Source organism: Piliocolobus tephrosceles, chromosome 18 (assembly GCF_002776525.5).
Source record: "Piliocolobus tephrosceles isolate RC106 chromosome 18, ASM277652v3, whole genome shotgun sequence".
In the NCBI taxonomy this organism is placed as follows: domain Eukaryota; kingdom Metazoa; phylum Chordata; class Mammalia; order Primates; family Cercopithecidae; genus Piliocolobus; species Piliocolobus tephrosceles.
The window spans coordinates 15,803,469-15,825,098 of NC_045451.1; the positions used below are offsets into that span (position 1 = coordinate 15,803,469).

The 21,630-nt window shown below is 38.2% G+C and overlaps 1 protein-coding gene across 4 annotated transcripts; it reads right to left on the reverse strand.

Annotated features, from left to right (window-relative positions):
* Positions 1-379: 379 nt before the first annotated feature.
* Positions 380-21,374, reverse strand: LOC111528451 (serpin B11). Of its 4 annotated transcripts, XM_023195193.1 has the most exons (9): positions 21,301-21,374; positions 20,667-20,822; positions 13,903-14,088; positions 12,890-12,949; positions 11,588-11,716; positions 8,142-8,259; positions 4,085-4,227; positions 3,241-3,396; positions 380-1,270 (listed from the first exon to the last, which is right to left on the reverse strand). In XM_023195193.1, exons 3-9 carry the CDS (start codon positions 14,068-14,070, stop codon positions 866-868), a joined length of 1,179 nt encoding a protein of 392 aa, XP_023050961.1. In that variant the 5' UTR covers positions 14,071-14,088; positions 20,667-20,822; positions 21,301-21,374; the 3' UTR covers positions 380-865. The 4 variants fall into 4 exon arrangements, with proteins under 4 accessions (XP_023050961.1, XP_023050965.1, XP_023050962.1 ...); XM_023195197.2 differs by lacking the exons at positions 8,142-8,259; positions 21,301-21,374 and having other exon boundaries at positions 20,667-20,713; XM_023195194.1 differs by lacking the exons at positions 20,667-20,822; positions 21,301-21,374 and having other exon boundaries at positions 13,903-14,093.
* Positions 21,375-21,630: the final 256 nt, after the last annotated feature.

Consider the following 21,630-nt stretch of genomic DNA (forward strand, 5'->3'; position numbering starts at 1 on the left):
AAGAAGAAGAAGAAGAAGAAGAAGAAGAAGAAGAAGAAGAAGAAGAACTAGAGGAGGAGGAGGAGGAAGAGGAAGAAGAAGAAGTGGAAAAAGGAGGAGGAGGAGGAGAAGGAGGGAGAAGAGGGGGAAGAGGGGGAAGAGGGGGAAAAAGGGAAAGAAGGGGAAAAAGATGAGGAGGAGGAGAAGGAAGAAGGAAGAGGAGGAGAAGGAGGAGGAGAAAATCTGTTGTTCAATTCAGTAGTATAATTCGATTCAATTCAATTCAAGCAATTGGCCAAAAATTCCACTGAAATATTGACTGAATTAGACTTCTCCACGTTCAAAGTATCTTTTTATAAGCCATTTGATTGCTGCCATATGTTACAAGTCTTCACAGAGCTTTAAGGTATTCCATGCATTTATTATTCTCAACACAGAATTTTGAACTAAAACTCACCACATTCTATTTACACATGTAAGGAAAATATTTAAAAATCCAAGCAAAGTTGAAGCCCTTCAGCTGGTTTTCTTTAAGCAGAGATGTCAGGTCACTTATTCAAGATCTCACAAATATATACAAGTCAAGAAAATCTAATCCCTTAAAATTTTACTCATTGACTTGATCATGTCACTGGACAGCAATCAAACGAGACACCACAGATAAGAAAGCCAGAAAGCTTTCTGCATAAATCCACCTTATTCTATGATTAACAAAGCCTTAGCTTCACAATTCATGAAATTATTGGAAGAGATCCTACACCTGTTTTGCAGATGAGCAAACTGAGGCACAGAGGTGTGTGAGATGTGAGCTTTTTGGCCATGGGAAAGTCACAGGATTGTTTCTGCACCTCATCTACAACTCTGACACTTGCTCACCCCCATCTGATCAGGGAGAGGCAAGCTTGCCACAGAATAAAATTACATTGGTATGAGTGTGCCTTATAAAGAACAAGAAGGGGTGGTTCGCCTTGAACTGAGCTCGCATGGGTAGGCTTTTTACAGCGATGCTGTCCCCAGTGGCTGCTGCTGCCTCCGTGCCCTCTTCGCTGACATCCAGGTGTGACTTGTGGATGGCTTTTGATAAATATAGACCCTTGGTTGGTGACATTCCAGAAAGATCAGCTTTGACCTGGTTGAAGAGATCTGTCACCCCTAGAGATTTTAACAGGGAATTTAGCTCATACTTAATTTCAAGTTTGAATCGGGGGAGATGTACTTCAACTTCTCTTTCCATCATGTTAGAAGAGCTGGTCCACTCATGAAACGTGCTCGAATTCAGCTGCTTTTCTATCTAAGAGACAAAACACAGACAATCCCACGAGTCAAACACATGACCTCTACATTAAATGTCATATGTTTTTATAATTCTCAGTGTGAGTGTTTCAACTTCATCACTTTTTCTACCTTTAGTACAGTCTACTTACCTGGGAACAAAATTATGCCATTAGCCACATTTTCCCTTTTCTGTCATCTGTTTCTCCTCTAAATTTCATAATTAAGCTTCTCAAGTAGGTATCCTACAGTCTTTTCCCTCAATTCCCTCAGCACACATGCTTCACTGCACTTCTCCCACTATCGCCTGTGAAGTTGTCATGGTCCTGTTTCATGGATGGACTCAACCATTTCTTCTTGGTTCTCATATCTGAAACATTTCACGACACCTTCCTTTATAAGTGTGATTCTCGTTTGGCATCCCTGATGCCAGGATCCCCATGAATTCTGATAGCTTTCATCTTCTCGTGTCCTTCTCTGTCCCTGTCTCTGGTAGCTGCTCCTGAAGCTGAACTCTGGGCCACCTGTGCCTCTGCCCAGCATGTCAGCTCCCACATCAATGCTCAGGTTTCCCAAAGCAGCCTCAGCACGCTGACTTCTCATTTTCTCCGTCCAGTTTCATCATTTGTTTCTGAATCTTTCAAATGCCTCCCTTGGGCATTGAACTCTCCAGCCAGCCCTGTCCACAGCTCCAAACCACCATGCTGTGTCACATCCCATCTTTTTAATCTGATAATTTAAAACAGTTTTGACAACTGCTGCCTACCATGACAATATATGATCCACCATAAAATAAAGGTGATTTTTCTTCCAAAGTGTCTTTTCCTTTTGTCCTTTTCTGCCTGTATCCAAGACACCATGACTTCATGCCACAGCTCACGCTGTGCTACTTCTAAGGCATTTGCACTGCTCTTTGCTCTGCTCAGTTTAGCAGGGCCCCTGTGATCCTCCTGTTCATCCAGCAAGGCTCGGACTGAAATTGTTCTACTAGGAAATCCTTTCTAACCCCTTCATTCTAATCCCAAAGTCTACTTCCAGAAAACTTTCTGCAGAGTCTAAACTGCTCCCAAACTGCTTTATGCTTCCAAATGTCTTTCACTCCAGTCAACCACAGGCCCTCAGGGACCTGATTCCCTCTGACTTGGCCACAACCATAAGCATACCTGTTCTCATGGCCACAGCTGCACTTCTGTTACTACAGCACCCTCTCAATTGGCACGCGTCTCACTTCTGAAGCCAAATGCGTACATCCTGACCCTGCTCTTTCCGGAAGCCTTCCCTACCACCCAACACACACCCACACCTTGCTCATCTGTGCCACAGTGTTTTTGTCTCAAGCCAGCACTCCCTGGCTTAGAAGCCCCTAACTGTTGGGCCATACCATCCACATGTGTGTCAGCTTTGCAGGCTGCCAGAAGTTCAGCTGTCAGAAGCGCAGCCTGCTCTGTCCTGGACAGCTTTGGCTGCAGCTGGGGAAAGGGGGATGGATCCAAACTCCTTTCACTGCCATGACCACTACTTAATGGATGTGATGCCCATTTCTCCACAAAGCTGATATGTTAAAAAATGGTTAGCCCGTGAAAGTACATTACAATTGGCTCAGAAATACTGCCCCTGAGGGTACACTGGCTTAATCAGATTTCTGCACACTAGGAGCCCAAATAGCATTATAACTTCATTACTGTAGAAAGATGTCCCCCGACTAGCAACCAACCAGTACTTGTGTGTATTTGTACAAAACATCACTTCCGCCTCCATGTGCCTTTCTCATGTAAGAATAGCTTGTTCTCCATAAACACATTGTTCTGAAAGGCAGAGGCCATGTGTCTCCCTGCTACTTTCACAGCCCCTGGGGCAATCCCACTGAGGCTTAGATTGTGAATCAATGACTACACTAATGTCATGATACACTGTGTGTGTGTGTGTGCATGTGTGTGTGTGAACATGCACACATGCTTTAACTGCATTCTAGCATTCTTATAATTTTACCTCTTTCACATTAGCTGTGCCTACTGGAAGCAGAATAATCATGCTTAATTTGTTGTTAACGTAGGGCAGCTCAAGAACTTGCATCTGCGGCTCCTTTAGGAAGGCCAGTTTAAATGTTCCAATTTGATACATCATTTCCACAGTTACATTTTTACCCTGTGAAGAAGAAAAGGATTATAATTAGGTAGTATATATAGTGACATATGTGAGCGCACATGTGTGTATACTGATTACCTTGAATAACATGGATATCTACATGAACACTCTAAAGGCATAGGTAAAATAGAAACTACAAAGTAGATTCCTTATTACTTCCCTTTGCAAAAGTTATCCATTTCTTTAATTTAAAATAAGTCAGGGTTAGAGACTGAATTGTTCTAATAATATATATAGATAGCTTGGTCTACCAAAAGCAAAGTCAGGATTTCTAGCTAACATGACTTTAGTGGAAAAAAAAAGGATACAGCATTAAATCATTTTCTTTTTAATCTTTCCTCAAGAAACTCTCTAGAAAAAAAAAAATAACACAGATAACTTTAGGGTGCTGCCGGAGAAAATAACCATAGTGTACATGGAAAGAATAAACCAATAGAATATTAAGAAAAGAATGGGTTTTCTTCTCTGCCAGAGAATCTTAGTATCCCAAGTCTCCAGTTGGGTGCTCTGTGATAAAAGTTATTGTCACTTAATAGAGGAAAAATTAAAATGTGTAGAAAATACAATAAAAGAACCAACAGAAACCTAGACCAATATTTTCACTAAATCACTAAATCTTTCTAAGTTGTCCTTAAATGATTACTGTATTCTCCAACATTTGTCATCAGTCTGAAAATAAAATACTTACCTCACTTAGCTGAAAAGGACTTTTAACTGTCTCTCTTTCTTGAAATTTACTTTGCCATTGTCCTTTGAAATATATGGCATTCACCAGGACCATTACAGACGAAGGGTCAATTGTGCCCTTTCCAAAGAGATTTGTGACTTTTCCTTGTGTAAAAAATAAGATAATTGTATTTGGATTTGAACTTCCTGATGATAGAGAGGTGAAGAGTCATGAGAAATTTAGAGCCATTTCTTTTTTAAGACTAATTGTAAATTTGAGATACCAGAACTCCTTTCATCTCCTGGCCACGGAGCCTTCTTTGTCAAAGGAAGTTTATTTCAGGGAATATTTAATGCTTTGTTATTTAACCAGAAGACGGCATCCAGGAAGTAGCCAGTATATTCATGATGGATCAATTTGTCTTACGCCTCATTATATCGAGTGATTTCTTATATATTACTGCTTATTTAAATATTATGTAATAATTTCTTGTGGCTTACTTTTAATATTTACAAGACTTTATGCTTACCAGCACTTCACTACATGCAAATATGTTAAGTATTTTAAAATACTTATTCTTTCAATGCACTACAATTAGTGTATTACAAATATGTATACAAAAGCACTTGAAGTAAACACGTATCTGAAAATCAAGATTCATAAAATTATACCAGGAATTGCTTGGTAAATAAAACTGATCAAAATTAAACATCCAGCCCTCTTAGTGCATTTTGGTATATTGCAATTTATAAAACCTTTTTGGAATGTAATCTGTTATACAATATGAAACACAGGAATACCTGAACATCAGCTTTAAGCTTCATGAAAGTTTTAATTTTCATTGAATTTCTAGACCTAACACAATCCTAGCATGTGATAGCAATACCTAACCTTAAGTGTACAATGTATATTTTTGGTTGAAACAGTAAATAAAGATATAAACAAATGATGAAATAACATTAATATTCTACATAAATATATAACATGTGAATCCCTAATGCACACCCATGGCAGACAACACTAATCATCTTTTCATTCATGCCAAAAGAATTTAGGGCATTTTCTAGATTCTGGGCACTGTTCTAAACACTGTAGCACTAAACTCAGACTATAACACAAAACTAAAGAGACAAAAATCTCTACTGTCACAGAGTTAGTGTCTACCACCTCAATTGTGGGCTTTTTCAAGTAACCTAAGTTTAAGCCTCAGACTCTCAATACAGATTTTCCAAGCAGCGACTACCAGTGGATTAGAGTTAGCACAAGAGATGAGGCATATTTTTACACCACTGTGCTAAGTAAATTGACAGATATGAAAAAATACGTACACCTTTCAAAGCATTTTCTGACTTAATACGAATAATAGAATAGATACATATGTTAATCTGGTCACCTATTACTAAACTTGACATCTGTCAGTTCCTCAATCAAAAAGATACTATTGAGAGCTCATCACTGTTAAGTGATATAATGGGAGACAAATATATTAGAAAACATTTTCTTTATGCTAAAAGAAATCTAAAATAATATAAAGCTAAACTAGAATTATTAAGTGAATTCAGCAGTGTTAATATACAAAAGTAAAGTATATACTTATACATCAACAACAAATAAACCAAAATAATAGATACCAGCTAAAATTCACCAAACACCTCAAATACCACCTAGAATCCGTTTATCAAAAAATGCACAAAACTTCAACATAGGAAAATACAAAATGTTACCAAAAGAAAAAATTAAAGAAGACCTGTGTAAAGGTAAATTTCATGGTCATGGATTAGAGTTTGAATAAAGATGTATTTTCTCTCCAAATCTATAGATTCTATGTAAATTCTATTAAAATTTCAACTGATACATTCTATGGAAGTTAACAAGCTAATTTTAAAATGTATATGGAAATATGAAGGATCAAGATTTGGCAAGGCAACCTTAGAAGAGGATCAACATTGGAGGGATTATACTTCTAGCTTCCAAGACTTATAAAGCTACTATAATTGTGGCATCATCATGAGAATAAACAAATTGACGAATGAAAGAGAATGGAAAACCCAGGAGCAGATTCACACAGATATGGTCATCTAATTTATGATAAAATTTACATTGCAGTGTGATAATGGAAGGATTCTTTATTCAATAAATAATGCCATATAAATTAGACGTCCACGTGGAATGAAACTAATTTTAAAATGAACCCTGACTTTAATAAAACAATAAAACTTCTAGAAAATAACATATGAAAATATTTTCATGAACTAGAAAATATTTTCACGACAAGATTTCTTTAAAATCATCCAAAAAATGTGTGCAAAGACACTAACTACAAAGGAAAAGATCATAAATTTTATTCCTTTGAAATTAGAAACTTCCATTCATCTAAGACATCACTAAGAGATAGGAAAGATAAGATGCAAAATAGTAGAAGTTACTTGCAACATAGGTATCCAGTATGTGCAAAGAACTCCTAAAAATTTATCAGAAAAAAAAAAACAACAGACAAACCATTCTTACAGGTGGGCAAAAGATTTAAACAGAAACTTCACAAAAGAGGATATGCAGCATATGAAAAATTGTTCAACCATGTAATTCATAAAGGAAATGCAAATTAAAATAACTACAGTGGCTAAAGTTAACAAGCCTTACACTACCAAGTGTTGACAAGAAGGAGAAACAATTGAAATTCTCATTTCTTGTTTGGGCAAATAAATTGACACAACCACTTAAGAAAGTTGCTTGGCATCTACTACAATTGAATGTATATATGCCTTATGACCAGCAATTCCATTCCAAGGTATACATACACCCAATAAAAGTGCATACATATGTGTATCAGAGATATGTATCAAAAATATTCACAGCAGCACTATTGATAAGGGATCCAAACTAAAAATGTCCGAAGTATTTATTAACAGTAAAATGGGTAAGTATATTTAGAATATTCTGAGAATGAAATACATACTAATAAAAATGAACAAATCATGCAATGTGTAACTATGTGGATGAATCTCACAAACATATATTGGCCTTAAAAAACCCACATAATTTATGATTCCAATTACATGAGATTTAAAAACAGGCAGAACTAATAAGTGGTAACAGAAGTCAGAGGAACCTTAACGTTTGGGGAAAAAAGGGCTTATTTCTAGAAGAGGATTTAAGGGGGCCCTTGCAGTGCCTCTTTCTGATAACTAATGTCTTATTTTGCTGACCTGAGTAGTGAATCATGAGTATATTCACTTTGTGATAATTTATCAAACAGCACACATACAATAATTTACTTTTCTATATGTATGTATATTTAAATCATAAAGTTTATTTTTAAAATCAAGATTTAAGGGATGTATTAGCTAATTGTGATATGTCAACGTTATTTGGTTCCTGATTCAAACAAGAAAATAAAAGAGCCAGCTGGGGAAAAATGAAAACACACTGAATATTTAACATGAAATGATTATTTTTAATTTTTCAGATGTAATAATACTGTAGTGGTTGTATTAAAATTGTCCATATTTTTTAGAAAAACAAAGTGAAGTATGTGTAGGAAAATGATATAATATCTAGAATTTGCTACAATATAATCTTAAAGAGGTGTTGGAGAAAGGATGAAAGATTACATGAATAAGGCCAGCCATTAGTGAGAAATGTTGCAATTGAGTGATGGGTATATAGGGTTCACTATGTATTCTCTCTACTTTTGTATATCCTTAAATTTTTCCTTACCCAAATGTTTCTAAATAAAAATGAATATATCCTTGGTACCAAATATTAAATGTGCCATTTAAGAAATATTTAGCAATATATATGGGTTTTTAATTGTGAAAAGTAAATTTAAATTTAATTAATTTTAATTGCAGAATGCACCATACATTTATGAAATAGAAATGGTGTTCATTCAGAGTCACTTTGTATATATTCTAGAACAACTGATTGTAAAGGGTATTCCGAAATATGGCCCCATTCCTTTCTTGCTGATCTGCCTATGTCAGGTGCGGACTTCAGCCAGCTTCCTCGTTAGCAAGTGGACTCAGATTGCTTATCAATACAACACAGAATTTAGAGACACCTGTTGACTTATCCTTACCATTAGTTTTGTTTTCAACCCAAGCATTAATTGTTTTCCTCGTTTCTTCTGTAGACTGTTCAAAATCCACAGTTTGCAACCTGGCTTGATACCATTTCTCAGAACAGCTTAAATATTGCTATAAAAGACATGATAATTGAACAACAATTCAAAAGCAGTGTAAGGAAAACAAAATCTATAGCTCGATGTATTCTAAAATTCTAATGCAGAGAAAAAAGCAGTTCCTATAAATAAGTCTGAGAGGAAGCAGAATGCATATGTACTTATTTTTAATGAAATAAATAAATTTAACAAAATCTGAAACCCTTCCAAAAAGAATGTTCAGAAATGTTTTGTTGTTACTTCTGTCATATGATTGGCTGTCTTAGTTTTAAAGTGTTCAAAGCAAAATGACAAATTGCAATACAATGAGCACCTTCTGACTCTATTCCTACTCTTTCCTCTTCAAAGTAGACATGGAAGCTACTGCTCTCAGATTATAGACAGGAGAACTGAGAAGAAGAGTGGTTAAGTGACTTGCTTTCCTGAGGTCTAACAGAAGGTTGTTCCCATGATATGTATCAATCTCCTCACAAGCTGCCATAAATATAATTAATAATAAAAACATTCTCTGATGTAAATAGTTGGCATTTCTGTCAAATTTATATAAAGTGTGAGCAAAAATATCTTAAGGAATTTATTATTTCGTTCACCTATAACATATTATCCAAGTGAAAGTGGTGTGCAAACTCAATATAAAGAACTTACCCTTTCTTTTAACCAAAAATCCTTACTCCCAAGCCCCTCCTATGTAGCATTCTGGAGCAACTATTGATGACCACCCGTGGCCCTAGATTTCTATAGAACTGAAGACTTTCTGTTGTCTTTCTGTCAAGACCACAGTGATATCTACATGGACCCAAATGAGTTTACCATGATGCAATTCCTGAGACCTCAGGAGCATACCTCCACAGCACAGTGGGACCCAATGCCCCAACATGAACTGAATAGAATGATACAAGACTTCGAAATATGGAAGATGTGCCCCGCATAGAAGAAAAACAAAGCTTAACTAATGTTGTGGGAAGGCAGGGACCCCGAATGGAGGGACCTGCTGAAACTGTGACAGAAGAACATAAATTGTGAAGATTTCACGGACATTTATTAGTTCCCCAAATTAATACTTCTATAATATCTTATGCCTGTCTTTACTGCAATCTCTGAACATAAATTGTGAAGATTTCATGGACATTTATCACTTCCCTGATCAATACTCTTGTGATTTCCTGTGCCTGTCTTTAATCTCTTAATCCCATCATCTTCGTGAGCTGAGGATGTATGTCGCCTCAGGACCCTGTGATGATTTAACTGCACAAATTGTTCATAAAGCATGTGTGTTTAAACAATATGAAATCTGGGCACCTTGAAAAAAGAACGGGATAACAGCGATGTTCAGGGAACAAGGGAGATAACCATTAGGTCTGGCTGCCTGAAAGCCGGGAGGAACAGAGTCATATTTCTCTTCTTTCAAAACCGAATAGGAGAAATATTGCTGAATTCTCTTTCTCGGCAAGGAACAGCCCTGAGAAAGAGAATGTATTCCTAGGGGGAGGTCTCTGAAATGGCCGCTCTGGGAATGTCTGTCTTATATGGTTGCAGATAAGAGATGAAATAAGCCTCATCCCCCCGTAGTGCTCCCAGGCCTATCAGGATGAGGAAATTCCCACCTAGTAAATTTTAGTCAGATGGGTCGTCTGCTCTCAAACTCTGTCTCCTGATAAGATGTTGTCAACGGCAATGTGTGCCTGAAACTTCATTAGCAATTTTAATTTCACCCGGGTGCTCTGCCCTCATTTACCTTGTGATATTTTATTGCCTTGTGAAGCATGTGATCTCTGTGACCCACACCCTATTCGTACATTCCCTCCCCTTTGAAAATCACTAATAAAAAATTGCTGGTTTTGCAGCTTTGGGGGCTTCACAGACCTACCAACATGTGATGTCTCCTCCAGACACCCAGCTTTAAAATTTCTCTCTTTTGTCCTCTTTCCCTTTATTTCTCAGACCACCCAACACTTAGGGAAAACAGAAAAGAACCTATGTTGAATTATTGGGGGTACGTTCCTCTGATAAACTACGAGCAAAATCTGGGCCTCAGAATGAATCTTGTCCTGAGCTGGATCCAATTGTGGTTGAAACAACCTTAAGTAACTCTCCATAGCCCAGGAGATGGATGTTTTTCCAGCCAGAATCCTGAAATAACAAGGTCCCTCTCATGACATAGTTCAAGACAATCTTCATGATGCTAATGAGGACCTTCTCACTTCAGGAACAGATGCCATAATGATCATCCCAAATCCACATTTACCTACTGTTATGTCTGGGTCACTGTTTTGAGAAGGCGAAGTCACAAGAGTGGGCATCCCAACTCGAAGGACCATGATTGTTAAGCCCTGCCACTCTAGACACTCTCCATACATCATTCCCTATATGCTTCCAGGGCGTAAAAGAAAATACCCTCTAAATGTCTATAATACCTACCACAAGTTGCAAATATTCTGACTATCAGAAGCTCGTCATATCCAAGACATAACCTGATCTACCAGGCCAGGGAAGAACATTAGAAACTCATGGTTTCATCCAGCTTCACGCAGACGGCATTTAAATAACCCTACTCAAACAAAAGCTTGCATTTCACCTCAATCACAGCAGGATGTTGTAGCAATTAAAAACAGGAAGATGGATTTGGATAGGGGTCAAATCCAGGTTTTGCCATTCAAATATCTCTGTGACTCTTGTCAGCCTGACTTTTCAGAATCTGCTTCACTGTCTGCAGAATTAATGGAAATTTTATACCCATATCTTAGCACAATGTGAGGATTATGGGAGATAATGCCTGTAATGAGCTAAGCAGAATGACTGGCACAGAGTAAATACTCAATAAAACTACATAAGATCATGGTGTTGGGAAAGGGCATAAATGGTGTTAGAATATTGGAGCTACAAAGAACTAAGCCTAATCCTCTCATTTTAAAGATAGAAGTGACTTGCCCAAAGTTATGTATTCTAAATGGAAGCAGAACTCCTGCCTCTTGGCTCACAGTCCAATGTAATTTTGACTACTTCTTGATACTCCACTATTAAGAACTTCTGAAAATGATATGAAAAATTGGTTTTGTTTATCTTCTGGTCCACAGGGATGATTCTTACCTACTTTGTTTTGTGCTTCATCCCTGGCCTTGGTTCTTGGACAGCATTAGCGATCTTGAAGAAGCCATTTTTATGTAATATTTTATAACTTTACATGAGAGTTTCAATAAATCCATTTCACTGAAACTCTAAGTCAGCTTAAATTCAATCTCTTAATGATAAACGTCATGTGACTGTTCTCACTCTTCATCAATTTTGTGGTATGAAATTCAGAGGATGCCAAGAAAGTTGTTGACCATTCTTCCAAATGGACTTACCTGATGGAATGCCATTGTCTTTGTCCCGTAGAGACTGTTGGCAATGCTGAGGGTATAGTTAGAGTCTGGCTGGTTGATTTGAGAGAATAAGACACCAAACTCGGAATGAATTCTTCCGGCTTGGCTGCACTGAAGCATTAGTAAACAAAGAATGGTGTATTAAATTGTTTGATTTTTGCCATTGGAGAATGATAACTATCTAGAGAGCAAGGTGTTTGCCTCTGAATAAAAGGGCTGTGAATACAAGGAAATTAGTTTAAAGCATTTTCTTCTTTGAATTTTCGCTAGCACGTTAATTTCACCACTCTGTAACTTTAGTTGCAGTCTGTGTGCAGAATTGTAAGTTACTGCAATAATACATGTGTACTTGTGGTCCTAACGATTTAATTCAAAGGTAGTTTTCGTAAATAAACAGATCCTAGTGGGGTATTCAGGGCAATAATTCCAGTGTTATTGCTGCCCTTGTACTTACAGAATTGTTTCTCTTCTCTTTCACACTTTTTTCTACGTCTCCATTTTTCATGTAGTCATTTGATCAAATACCTCAGCCCTTCACTGCACTTAGTTCACACACTAATTTGCTTCTCAGTGGTAACAATTCTGCTAAGCTGCAGCTTTGTTGCATTTGAAAGATGGCTAAGAATTTACAGACATTATAGGGAACACGCCTATATTCCCTAAAGCATTCCCTAAAGCAAATGTTTCTAAACTATGGACTTTGAACTTTTAATAGTCAGCTGGGTTCCGTGAAGTTGGTGTTCTGTGAGTCTATATGCATTTGTGTATTTTCTCAACCAATCACAATCAAACAGAACTATTTTCGTGTAGGAGTTCTATATAATTTTGATGTCAAAATGAATCCTTCTACTGGAAAAAACTAGAGACCATAGTCCCACAGCGTGTGGATTGAGAAGCATCAGGCCATATTTTCCCAGCACATAATTATATGGCCAAGCATCAGGGTCCTTTCTCAGTCCCCACTCTAGACAGAAAAATCTAACACTGCATAGACAAGACTGGCAGACTCAACGTAGGGCATCCTCCATAAAGGAACAAAAAAGCTTCCGTAAGGATGGCAATAAATCAGGTAATAAAATCTAAGAAACTTTACTATTGTTATTATCATTATCATTATTATATTAAACTCCACAGGCTGTAGTCATCATCAGGAAGGTTAAAGGGGGACACATAGCTGGTTCCCTCATGGACAAAAGAAGGAGCTCTTCTACTCAACACTCAGACAATTATTTCATCCTTCTCTTAGGTTAAAGAGCATTTGACAACTCAGCAATATCATCATACCTTAGGTGAGTCCTTGAACGCTGGCTTTAATGAGTCTACAGTATGATGAAAATGAAGCACCTAGAAAAAAGAAAAAAAAAGGATCCATTGGCATCAGAAGCAATGTACAGTCTATAAAGGTTGACAGTTGTAAGGATCTATTTTTCTATTTTAGATCAAGACCAATCAATAGTGATAGCTAAATTTAATAATGTTGCGTTCCAAATCCTGAACTAAGTCTTTACATATCTTATTTAACCTTCCCAAAAACTTTATAAGTAGATACTATTACCCTCATTTTATGTTAGGGAAACTGTAAGTTTAAGAGAGATCAAGCCGCTTGCCTCAGACCACTGTCAGGCTCCAGGGACTAATCTCTTATCCGCTAGACCCTTCTGTCCCTACTGTTCTTAGGCTGATAACTAAGACAGTACCCAGCACAAACAATAATAAGATTTGCAAGCATCCTAAGAGTTGTTAAGTGATATTCTTCTAGACTTTCCACTGCAATAATAATATATGTAATGGGAAAATCTCTAATGTTAGCCTATATAACCTGAAAAGTCACCTTTCCTTTCTGAGTCTCAGTTTTCAATCTGTAAAGTGTGGATAACAATTCCTAACTGTTATGAATTTGAAACATAATCATGAAAATTTTTTTAACTTGGTAATGTCTAAAGTAGCATTACGTTTATTGTAAATTTAACCTTCTACAGGACAATAATAGTAACTCTGTCACGTTTAAATCACTGAATGAAGAGACCCTAAAAGTAAACTGCAGAGATTTATTTGTGATACCACTGATAGTAAAAAAAGAGACCACGTGTTGCTTGTATTACATTGCTTGCACTACAGCATACTCCATTAATCAAACCATTATCAAATTTTAAGAAATATGATTTACTCAATGTGTTTTTTTTTTCTCTCTCAAGATGGCAATTTTATTGGTATAAAGATAGAATTAATTTGGCTGACCCAGAGTGGGTGCATGAAAGACTTCTGGGCCCTGGGCAAATCTCTGTGGAATTCCATACCTTCTCCAATTGCTCTGCACTCTCTCCCCTGGCACCAAGGAGGACCATGCTTAGAGCATAAAGCAGACTTAGCGGAGAAAAGAAGATGTTATCTCCTATGTTGTTACTGTTCAGCTCTTTGAACACATCAAGGCAAAATTCAACGTTAGCTGTGCTGAGAGAATCCATTTTTATGCCAATGACTGCCTGAGAACAGAAGGAAAAAAATTCTCAGAACATCACTTGAAGTTACAGATAGTATCTGGAGTTCAGTTATTGCATTTCATGAGTTTAAGTATCAGGGCACACTGCTTCATGAAAAATTGCATACCTTTATCACAACTCTGAGAAATTCATAAATGCTAGAGAGGGGAATTCACATTAGTTTTACATTCCAATGAACAGAAGATTTACTATTCCTTCAGCCAATGGTTAAAATCTATCTTACAATCATTTGTGTACATTTTTAAATAATCTATAATTGCTCTGGAGTGAAAAATTAAAAGGAATTGGATCTTTGCATTTTGAATTTCCATACTTTAAGACATTCCTCACCCTGGAATTTGTGCAGAAAAAAATCTTGAGCTACACACAATCAGCCAATCAAGATATTTTCCCACTAGACTACCCACTTTTGCAGTGTCACAGGAGGAGAACATCTCCATCTCAGTCATTTTTGTACAAACAAGTTGACAGCACTTGCAGAATTTCTAGCATGTTTTTATCTCCTCAGTGGGACCTCATTCCCTGTATCCCTCCATGAATGTAAGACAATACTAACAAGTAGGTCCTACCATAAGAAAGTGGTCAGAGCTCTCAGCCTGGAGGCCACAGCCATCATGTTTATGAAAATAGAAATGGAAAAGGAAAATCCAAGAGAAGAAAAGATGATGCTGGAATATGTGTTATCTCAGGACAAGAATATGTCAGGAAAGAAGAGTTCATTCTATTCAGCTCCACAAACATTAATTGAGCATTGCTCACTGTAGAGGGCTATGGATATAAGAATGATCAAGAATAGTTTCTGCTCTCAGGGAGACTTCATTCTTCAGGAGCCTCATTGCCATCAAACACTTCCTTCTTTTAACTTCGGATTCATCATTCTCTCTTGGTCCACAGCCTGCCCCTTGACTGCTCCTTCTCAGTCTCTTTTGCAGAATCGCTCTCAATTTTGAACCTCTAGACATCACAATAAAGCAGAATTCAGATCTTGAACCTCTTCTCTATGAACACTCATACTCCAGGTGATCTCATCCAACCTCATTCCTCCTAATATCTAATTAGGAGGAATGTCCTAATGTCACTAATATGCTATTAGCTCCTGCATTTATGCTTGCCTTGAATTCCAAACCCATATGTCCAACTGCCTACTCAACATCCCCACTTGGGTGCCTAATATATATCTCAAACTGAACACGTCCAAAAGCAAATCCTTGGTTTTCTAACTCCTCTCTCCAGCCTGCGTCCCTCACAGCCTTCTTTACCTCTGTAAATGGCAATCCTATTCTTCCAGTTTCTCAAGCTAAAAACCTTGGGATCATCCTTAAGTACTTTCTCATTCTTATTCAATCAGTGAAAAAAATCCTGTTTTCCCCATCTTTGGAAATATTCCCCATCTGCACATTTCTCATGCTCCCCAGTTTTAACAGCATAAAGGTGCTCCTGAATTGCTTAAATAATCTCCTATCTTCTTTCTACTCCAGTCTTTATCCTTCTCCATGATATCTTTGATAGACTAGTATTTTTTAAGTATCAGTTAGTTAGGTACGCCTCTGCGCAAAAACTCCACTGTCTTCCCTTTTACTCAGGGAGGAAGCCAAAGTCCTTACTGTGACCAACAAGGCCCTCTGTGATCTGGCCCTGGCCACCTGTCAGACCTCATCTCCTACCACTCTTCCACCAGCTCACTCCAATTTAGCCATGTCACCTCCTTGCATACCTTCAACATAACAAGCACATTCAAACTCAGGGCATTTGCACTCTCTATTCCTCTTCCATGATGTTCTTCCCGAAGATATTTCAATGGTTCATTCCAGCAGTTTAATCATATCTGTTCAGATAGCATCTCATTACTAAGGCTGTCCCTGACCATTCATTCTGTTTGAAATCTCAGCCCACATCCCACCATTCCATTACCGTAGCACATACCACCACCGGGCTTGCTACATATGTATTTATTATCTGATTCCCTTCCCTCTATAGTACATTAGAGCAAGGACTGCCCACCATTCAGCCCTTCCCTTTCACTCCCTTGTTTTGTGCTAAGAGAACTTCCTTTGATGTAGATTTCATGCAGCCATGTGCTTCAGAGGAGGCTTCACCCTTCCTCAGGCCCCAAGAGCAAGCCTGCATTAGTCTAAGCCAATTGAGGGAATTCTATGTCCCAAGTTTCTAGTGTAGGAGTCAGAAGGTGCCATAATTTGTACAAGAAAGACGGGAGAGGTTGCTGGAGGGCTTCTGGAAAAGACTTCCAATAAGAAGAGATCCACAAGAGGAAACCATCCCTCTTCTTCCTCTCACAGTTGGGTTATCTGCATGTGTCTACTACTGCAGCTGCTATTTTGTGACCACAAGGAGGGTAGTTTCAGAGGATAAGCCAGGATTTCAGAGAGGAAGGATGGACAGAACTTGCGTTCTCGATGACGCATCATTGAGTGAATGGATTACCCAATCCTGGATCTGCCCTAGCTTGAGATTTCTTTTCATGTGAAATAATATTTTTTTCTTATTGTTTAAGCCATTTTAGTTAAGTCTTCTGTTACTTGCAGCTAAAAGAATTCTAACTCACTTCAAGGGTTTTTCTATACACTCTAGTTTACTAGGGCCAATTAGCCCACTTACTCCACATTCACGGTTCTGTAGCATAGTTGCATTATTCCCTTGTTTAGTCCACCTGGGATACAGAAATATTTGGTTCTTTTACCTCCAATCTTCTAGACTACAGCTTTGCCCTCTTTTGGAATCCAAGTCTAAGCATATATGCTATAGGACACTATGACAAAGGCCAATACATTTCCCGGCCAATACGTATTTATCCCAGTTACTAATGATATTATTTCCAGTCAGTACATATCTGAGCTGAGCTTTCTGGAGATGTGTTCTCTGGGATATGTCCTTGTTTGCCATCGATTTAGACATTTACATCATGCCTTTCATCCTTTATCAGGCAGAGAGAGACTAAAAGGGACTGAATATATGCCACTTGTGGACTTTCAAAATAATTGCCCATGACATTTACATAGGAAAATTCACAAATCCTGTAATCAAAACCAGTTGCCCTAAAATAATCATTAAGGAGTAGATGCTGTGCGTTTCAGTTCTCAGACAGCCCAACACAGTGTAATAGGACCCAGCAGTTATACTACACCAAGCCTGGACCACACTTTTCTTTGCTCTTGACAGTTTTTTAAAAATATGACAGAAGGGTTTTACTAATATTATTTTGCTAAAATACAACTATGTACCTCTGGCAGAATGTTTTCCTTCAAGGTGATTTTAATACAGCTCTCTGGATTACCTGTGGTAATGACAGTGTCTTTGATAGCCCTTCGTTTAGTTACTTTAATAATGAAAGCACTTCTGATTGTGAAGTATATCCAAGTCAATTGCTCTTCACACTATGTTCTGCATTTTAGTGAATTAAGTAAGCTTGTGGAGTTGCATTCTGGAATGTAATGTAAATGTATTTATCTTAAATTTATATCATGTTGTTGTTATAAAATCGCCTATTCACATATCACAGCTATTGTAGCCCTGCAGTTACTAGAGCACCTAAGAAAAGAGTTTGGAATACGCTGATAGGCCACTTACTGTGTGGCAGACACTTTTATTAGTCTGTCTATTGTTTGTTTCTTCTTTTATAACCACAAGTACACAAGGTTGACGTCATCACATACTCTGGTTCTTGGCAAAAGCCATCACTGGATTACAAGGCCATTCTCTTCTTTACTTATGGCCTTTGACCCAGTTCATTTCCTTTCTTCTCCACCACCACAGACACTACTTATAATTTGTTTAAAGCGTATTCTTTTATTTATATGTGCTTCTGTAAAACAGTGATTTCCTCATCTTATGCATTTTTAAATTTTCATAAATGAAGTTATGTTAGATAATACTTAACATAAGCTTCGGGAGGCCGAGGCAGGTGGATCCCTTGAACCCAGGAGTCTGAAGCCAGCCTGGGCAATGTGGCGAAAACTCCGTCTCTACAAAAAAATTTAAAAAATAGCCAGTCATGATGGCACATGCCTGCAGTCCCAGCTACTCAGGAGGCTAAGGTGGGAGGATTGCTTCAGCCCAGGAGGTCAAGGCTGCTATGAGCAGTGATTGCACCATTGTACTCCAGCCTGGGAGACAGAGTAAGACACTGTCTCAAAACAAAACAAAGCAAAACAAAAAAATACAAGTTTTCACATACTTTTCACTTAGTACTATATTTTTAAGATTCATCCATGTTATTCTGGGAATATAGTCCATACCTTCTAACTGCTCCATTCTTTCGCTTCCACCATATTCATTTGCCCATTCATTTGCCAATGACAAATACCCAAATGGTTTCCTTCTTCGTGCCACCACTAACAGTGCCATGATGAACATCAGCACATCTACTCCCTCACACAGCTGTGTGAGAATTTCTTTGTAAAGGAAATGGCTAACTTACAGGGTTCATGTATGTGCCAGGTACTACGTGTGTATTATTCAGAATCTTGAGTCTTTCAGGGTGAGTGATAATGTTCGCCTCACTTCATAGTTAGATCTTACAGCTCTTCAAGCATTGAGCTCATAGTACCAAGAAGGAATACTTCAGGTTCAGGTTTTTCTCAAAAATCATTGGCAATACATAATTATAATTAATTCAAATGAACTTTGTATTATAGTTTGAATTAGAATAATTCAAATTCTAATCAATAATATTAAAACTCTGTCTTGCCAATAGACATGCTAAATATCAAATGAACTTTGTTTATTGGCAAGACAGAATTTTAACTGTATTATTAATGTAGTGCCAAAGTGAATGGGCTTTCCTCATTCATTTTCCAAAATTCTACCTTTCTAGCTGTTTGCAGAGATCTTTCACAATGGAATTTCTATGTTAATCATATATTTAACTAGTTGTATTGACAATTCCCTCTACATCTGGGTGACTGTCTTTGCACATGCAGAGGTGTATATGCATGGATTGACAGATTTTGGTTCATTTAATATGTTGGTCTTCCTCACTACACTGAATATTCTTTAAGGGCAGAGAAAATTCATCTGTGAAATTGTCTGTGTCTTCCACATTCACCCAGGAATCAATACTTGTTAGGGAAACCAATATTCTGGATATTTTACAACTTCAAGTCTAATTAATGTTGCCTAGTTCGTTTCAGGGAAGCAGAACTCATGGAAGGCAGAAGTCCCAAGTCTCCCAGAATTTTATCAAAGATCTATATGGACCCCCAAAACAGCCCACTCATGTGATAAGGGAAAGTTGGCTGTGTCTTGGGAAGAAAAAAATCTTCTTCAAGCAAATGAGGTGTGCCATCTGGAAGTTGTTATGACAGAAATGAAGAAAAGAAGGATATCTGTCGCTGTAGCCCTTCAAGGTTGAGAAGAGGGATTTCCAGAAGAGAACTCTATTTGGGATATATGTGGAAGGGAACACATCTTATCTTATCTGAAGGGATACTAACACTAAAGGACTGCAAAAGACAGAGGGTCTGGTTCTGTCCTCTTGGGGGAAATAATCTCCAAGGGTGGCTAAGGCACCACATTTTACAATCTGTACCATACCCTAGGTACATTCTTCCCCTCTGGCAAGACTCTTCTCTCATGACCACTTATCTAGCACCTACCTCTCCTTCCCTAAATCAGAGCTATTCTTTTAGTCTCACTCTCTGCCCTACAACTTTGTGAATTTCACATATGCTCATTCCTAAAAATAGTAGAAATTTCAGAATGTTCACATAAACATAAACCATGATATTTTACCTGCATGTACAGAATACATATATTACTTAGGAGACTAATGTTAAAGCTATAAGAGGAAACTGAGAGATAGGGAAAGAAAGAAATGGTCTCCAACACATAGTGATTAATAAGGCTAGCATAGTAAGTTAAGATCTTCTGGCCGGGCGCGGTGGCTCACGCCTGTAATCCCAGCACTTTAGGAGGCCGAGGCGGGCGGATCAAGAGGTCAGGCGATAGACACCATCCTGGCTAACACGGTGAAATCCCGTCTCTACTAAAAATACAAAAAAACTAGCCGGGCGTGGTGGCGGGCGCCTGTAGTCCCAGCTACTCGGAAGGCTGAGGCAGGAGAATGGCGTAAACCCGGGAGGCGGAGCTTGCAGTGAGCCGAGATCGCGCCTCTGTACAGCCTGGGCGACAGAGTGAGACTCCGTCTCAAAAAAAAAAAAAAAAAAAAAAAAAAAAAAAAGATCTTCTAAGGAGCTAAGAAGTGTTTCAATACACAGAGGCCACAGCATGCATAACTAGCTTGTGTTTTGAATGAAGATTAGTAAGTAGAAAATATCAACAGAGTTCCATTTTACTAAACAAAGATCTGAAATCAAGTCAGCCTGCCTCAAGATTTTTAAATGCACACTATCAATGGCATCAAAATATGCTAATGTATTTATCAAGGGATCAGCAAAAGTCATACTCGATTAAATAATAAGTTAGTTGCCCCTTCATTTGGTTCATTAGGCAACCTGTCCAAATGCTATGGTTTACTCTTATTTATTGTCCCCTTTGACAACAAGCACAGTTGAGATAATAAAGTACAGAAACATTTCTCTTACCTTTGTTACTTTCCAGTGGTGAAGTTCACAGTGTGGCAAGTTAGACTGGAGCTGCGTCCCTCAAAAGGAAATACAAAGCCTTCATAATTTGCCCCTCCCTTTTCATTTGTGTCCTTAGTGATTCAGCTCTTCACCTGCTGGTTGGAAAGTACAGCCCTGAAAAGGAAGTCCATCAAGAGCTTCTTTAAATCCCCAGAGCCCAGCATGGTGGCTCATTCCTGTAATCCCAGCACTTTGGAAGGCCGAGGTGGGAGGGTTTCTTGAGTCTAGGAGTTTGAGGCCAGCCTGGGCAACATAGTGAGACCCTGATCTCTATTTTAAAAATTAAAAAATAAAAATAAAAATTTTAATGAGATCCCCCAGAGACTCCCAAGATGGCCAGTGCTTTTTAGAGAAGCACCCAGTTCTTTTTCTATTTATTTATTTATTTATTTATTTATTTATTTATTTATCTATCTATCTTGAGATGGAGTCTCACAGGCTGGAGTGCAGTGGCGCTATCTCGGCTCACAGCAGCCTCCGCCTCCTGAGTAGCTAGGATTATAGGCAAGCACCACCACACCCAGGCAATTTTTGTATTTATAGTGGAGACAGGGTTTCACCATGTTGGTCAGGCTGGTCTCGAACTCCTGACCTCGTGTTCTCCCTGCCTCAACCTCCCAAAGTGCTGGGATTACAGGCGTGAACCACCATGCCTGACCCTGCACCCAGTTCTTAACCTCCTTCTGTTTTACTAAGGGAAAACATTGACAAGCCTGGCCTCTATTCAAGAAGAACAAGCTGTCTATCAAAGAGATTGCCATCAACCCAACAAGTTGGCAGTGCCATATGCAAAATTCCAGGGATCTCCAGTGTCCGTGCACATGGTGCAAAGCTACTCAATAGGAAAGATCCCAGCTGTGACAGATGCTTCCTGGCCTGAGGAAGACTCATCCTAAGATCTTCTGGGCTCTCTTGCATGGAG